Source organism: Lolium rigidum, chromosome 2 (genome assembly GCF_022539505.1).
Source record: "Lolium rigidum isolate FL_2022 chromosome 2, APGP_CSIRO_Lrig_0.1, whole genome shotgun sequence".
Lineage (NCBI taxonomy): Eukaryota > Viridiplantae > Streptophyta > Magnoliopsida > Poales > Poaceae > Lolium > Lolium rigidum.
In genome coordinates this window covers 8,342,278-8,346,472 of record NC_061509.1, presented here as the reverse complement: position 1 = coordinate 8,346,472, position 4,195 = coordinate 8,342,278, and the positions used below count along the sequence as shown (strand labels likewise).

The following is a 4,195-nucleotide window of genomic DNA, read 5'->3' as shown; positions in this document are numbered from 1 at the left end:
ACCACGCGGCTCGGCCCACTTCCGATGCGCCCAGTCCATCTCCTATAGCCCGGAGCCACTCCAGCCTCGGCGACCCGGCGGCCGGCGAACAGGTGCTCCCTCGTCCGGTGGCCGGAGCTCGGGCAGGGGATCGGATCGGGGTGCATTACTTGATCTGTGCTCTTATCTCGCGGTTCCCCACGAGGCCGAGGATTCATGTCGCCATAACCCGCCGCAGCGGCGGCGCATAATCTCGGAGCGCGCTACGCGCGCCGGCGGACCAATGCCGGAGGCTAGGGAAGCAGAGACAGTGACGCGCACCCCGGAGGTACATCCTGCAGAAAAAAAACATTTATGAAAATAGTTGGGGCGTGCAATTGCGTGCTAATTCGGGTCACTGTTACTCGAATTTTAATTGTTATTGTAGCAGCCACCGCCTCTCCTTTTATCCAACAGATTATGGCTAGTGGTAATTCATGCTTGCATGTTACATCATACATTTCTCCTTAGTCATTCATATACCCGAAAATTCAGCATGCTCATCAACTTCCTAGTGTCAATGCTCAACAAGCACATGAAATTTCTGATGTATAGTAGACTCAATAATATGGATCACAAGTTACCGGAGCATAATAGATGATATTATGAAAGTTATTTTCTGTATTTTGTTTTCCTGGGGAAGTCTTATAATTCTATTACTGAAGTGATGGAAAAAAGGGAGTGACTTCTGTGACATATAATATTTTTTCAGTGAGGACTTCAATGACACATGGGGATTCCAATTCAAGTTCAAATTAGATATCAGAGTGAAGGGGATGGACGCAGGCCTGACAGGAACATGGTAAATGTCGGCATTCTTTTCTGCATGGGGTAAATGCTGCCAATACGGAGCATCTGCTTAATTCATGCGACGTTGTAGCACCATCTCTCTGTTTGATAGATTTCGTGTATATTTCTCATTTTTTACTCAATATGTGTTGTCTGCTGGAGAATATCGGTACTGGTTTGGTGTTAGATGTCAACTAGATCAAGCTTGAGGGTTCCGTCTTGTTTTGCCAATTCTAGTCTATGAATGCTCCAGACTCGCTTTAATTAGTTAAATCCGTTAACTTTGTGGGCGGAGCTGTAAAATCTCAATCTCACGTGAGTGTGCTAGACTGCAGATTGCTCATGTGTCCTTGGCAATTTTGCATCCCAGATAAACATTCATCACTCTTTGCGTCTATCAAAATAAATACTGAGCAAATAAATAATTAGTTACATATTCTATGAAAACAATGTGCTTACACGTTGTTGACACTCGCTAATCACTTCCCTCTGACTCAAGATACCAAGTTTACTAGGCTGGAGCCACTTCCATGGTCTTGCTGAACTGAGAAACACTTAGATCACGTCATGGTTTGGGGATGGTGGTGAAAATTACAAGAGTTTAGCCAAAATATCTGACGAAGATTATTTGGTCATATAGGACTCCTACTACAAAGAAAGCACCAAAGGCAATCACAAAGATGGCCTCAGTGCTAATATCTTTTGTCGACACAATGGAGACTGGACCTGCTTCTGTTGAACCACAATGGTTAACAATCATAGGGCCACACAATTTTGGGTTTCCATCAAAGCTAGAACCCGGAAATGTGCTGAGCTGGCCCGTGGTTGGAATAGGGCCTTCTAGGTCATTATTATAAATGCTGAATTTGGAAAGAAAGTGCAGATCGTTTAGTGTGTTTGGAATTGTACCAGTGAGATGATTGCTGGAAAAATCAAGCACCTGCAGATTCTTGAGGGCGCATAGTGATTGTGGGATACCTCCAGATAATTTGTTGTAGCTCAAATTTAGTGACAGAAGTGTTTGCAACTTACCGATACCTTTGGGGATCTCACCAGAAAAGTTATTCATGCCTAGATTCAACACTTTTGGAAAAGCGCCAGGTCTGAGGTACTGGAGCGATGGTATCTTATCGTAAGCAGGAAGCTCAAAGACATTTGGTGCAATCTTGTCTGATCTTAGCATTGGCATATCCATTAGGGCTGATGGAATTGTCCCTGTAAGGCTGTTGTTTGATATGTCTAGACAGAAGAGGAAGTTTAGGCTGCTGATCCAGTCAGGTATAGATTCAGTGAGTCGATTGTTGAGCAAAAATATCATCCTTAAATTTGCTAGCTTTGATAACCAGTGAGGTATGTGTCCAGACAATGAACAATCATTTAATCCCAGAACCTGAAGATTCTCAAAACCATCAATAGTGTAATCATCTGGCATGGTCTCGTGCATGAAGTTGAACCCAAGAAAAAGGGTTGTGAGACTCCTGGAAGTACTAAGGATTTGAAGTGTTCTTGTTATATTTGTAAGAGAACTGTTAACAAGTGATAAGAACGAGAGAGACTTCAGATTTCCTATTTTTTCTGATAGTTGACCATGGAATTGGTTGTGGGATAGCCGTAGTGCAGTCAGCTTGCTGCAGGAGTATATGCTCTCTGGAATGTTGCCGGTGAAGTTATTGTATAGAAGATCTAATTTCTTTAGATTGGGCAGGTTTGAGAAGTTAACCTTGGTTAGCTCTCCACTGAAGTAGTTGCTCTTAAGGTCAATTGTTATGAGATCTATGCAGTTGCTCAGACCTGATGGGAGCTCCCCTGACATGTTATTGTGGTCCAAATGCAGCTCCTGCAGTTTTGTCAGCTCACCTATTGATTCTGGAATGTTGCTGTTGAGCCCATTTCCTCCAAGATCAAGTGTGACCAGATTGGTAAGCTTCATTATGCCATTGAGTGGCCCTTCCAAATGATTGTCAGGTAAAGAGAGGTGCTCTAATGAGGTAACATTAAAGAGCTCATCCGGAAGAATCCCACTAAGTTGGTTGTGGCCAGCACTGAGCAATGTCATCTTGGAGCAATTGCTGAGCCCTGGAGGGATATTTCCACCGAATTTGTTAAAACTCAGATCAAGCATGGCAAAATACGGCGCGCTAACGCATGGTGTAGTTGGTATCTGCCCAGTAAAACTGTTGGTGCTAGCATTAAGGACGACCAGGCTCTTCATCACTTCCCATGTTGTGGATGGAAACCTTCCTGTAAACAAGTTGCTTGAGATGTCCAGTACCTGCAGAGGCTGTGCAGGGGTTGAAGATGGCAGCTCACTCAGGCTTCCTGTCAGGCGGTTGAAGCTGACGTCCAGGACAATGATGCTGCTGGACTGCACCAATTCAAGCGGTAAGCCACCAGACAGCAAATTGTGGGACAGGTTGAGTCGCAGCAAGGTGGTAAGGTTGCCTAGAAATGGCGAGATGGAGCCTTGAAGGCATCGAGAAGCCATATAAACATCAGTAACCTTTCTGTCTTGGTTGCAGGTTATCCCTTCCCACGTGCAGCAGTCAGTGTTACTCCGCCATGACACAGCGAGGCCAAGCTCGGCCAGGATCTGGAGAAGGGAGTCCTTCTCCTGGTGTGTGCAGGAATCGATGGGAGAAACCAACGAGATCAGCAGCACTAGGGCAAGGCCAAGGGAAGGCATGTGAAATTTCTTGGTATACTTGCTGTATGAAAAATAGAGTGGTTTCATGGTATTGTGATGAAACAAAGCATAGAAACCGGATGCTTAAGTTGTGCACTGACTGGGTAAAACACTCGTAGTATAAATAAATAAAGAGCAGGAGAAAGAGGCTGTCTATTTTGGTTCAAGTAAACACCACGTGCTGAACTGGTGGCAGCGGTAGTCTGACTCGGTCAGCAGCGGCTAAGCAGTTCAGTTGAATTCTTGTATTGGCCATGTGCGTTGTATGGTGATCCTTCAGTTGTGTAGAAAGAAGCTGGAATAGTCTTGTTTGAATTTTTGGGTGACGTCGTTTTACTTCTGAGCTCTTTGATGGTACCCCTGAGTGAACATAGATCCTCCATTTTGTGTGATCCAACACATTAGGTTCAAAAGTACTTCAATCCAATTAACATGGAGTACTATCACCGTCCCCTGATTATGGAGTACTGGGTACCGTAAAAATGCCCATCATATTATACATATTTGATATTGTGCACATTGATATTTTTGCAGTATCTGTAGTGCATAACTTTACATGTTAAGGCGCGTTTGGTATCCTAGGCGATTTTTTGCCCTCTGTGCGAGCAGCTTTGAGGGGCACAGCCCATCTGAAACGAAACGAGCTCCAGGCCATACTCTACACTTCGTTTGGTGGCCTGGGTGAAATCATACCGAGCGCTGCTA

At 44.6% G+C, this 4,195-nt stretch overlaps 1 protein-coding gene across 1 annotated transcript; it reads right to left on the bottom strand.

The window, feature by feature from the left end:
• Positions 1–1,408: 1,408 nt before the first annotated feature.
• LOC124691245 (receptor-like protein 3) lies at positions 1,409–3,538 on the bottom strand. The gene has a single exon (XM_047224514.1). It carries the CDS (start codon positions 3,536–3,538, stop codon positions 1,409–1,411), a length of 2,130 nt encoding a protein of 709 aa, XP_047080470.1.
• Positions 3,539–4,195: the final 657 nt, after the last annotated feature.

Bases quoted from the DNA above. Each gene is read 5' to 3' on its own strand.
- LOC124691245 (XM_047224514.1), bottom strand. From the start codon at position 3,538: ATGAAACCACTCTATTTTTCATACAGCAAGTATACCAAGAAATTTCAC.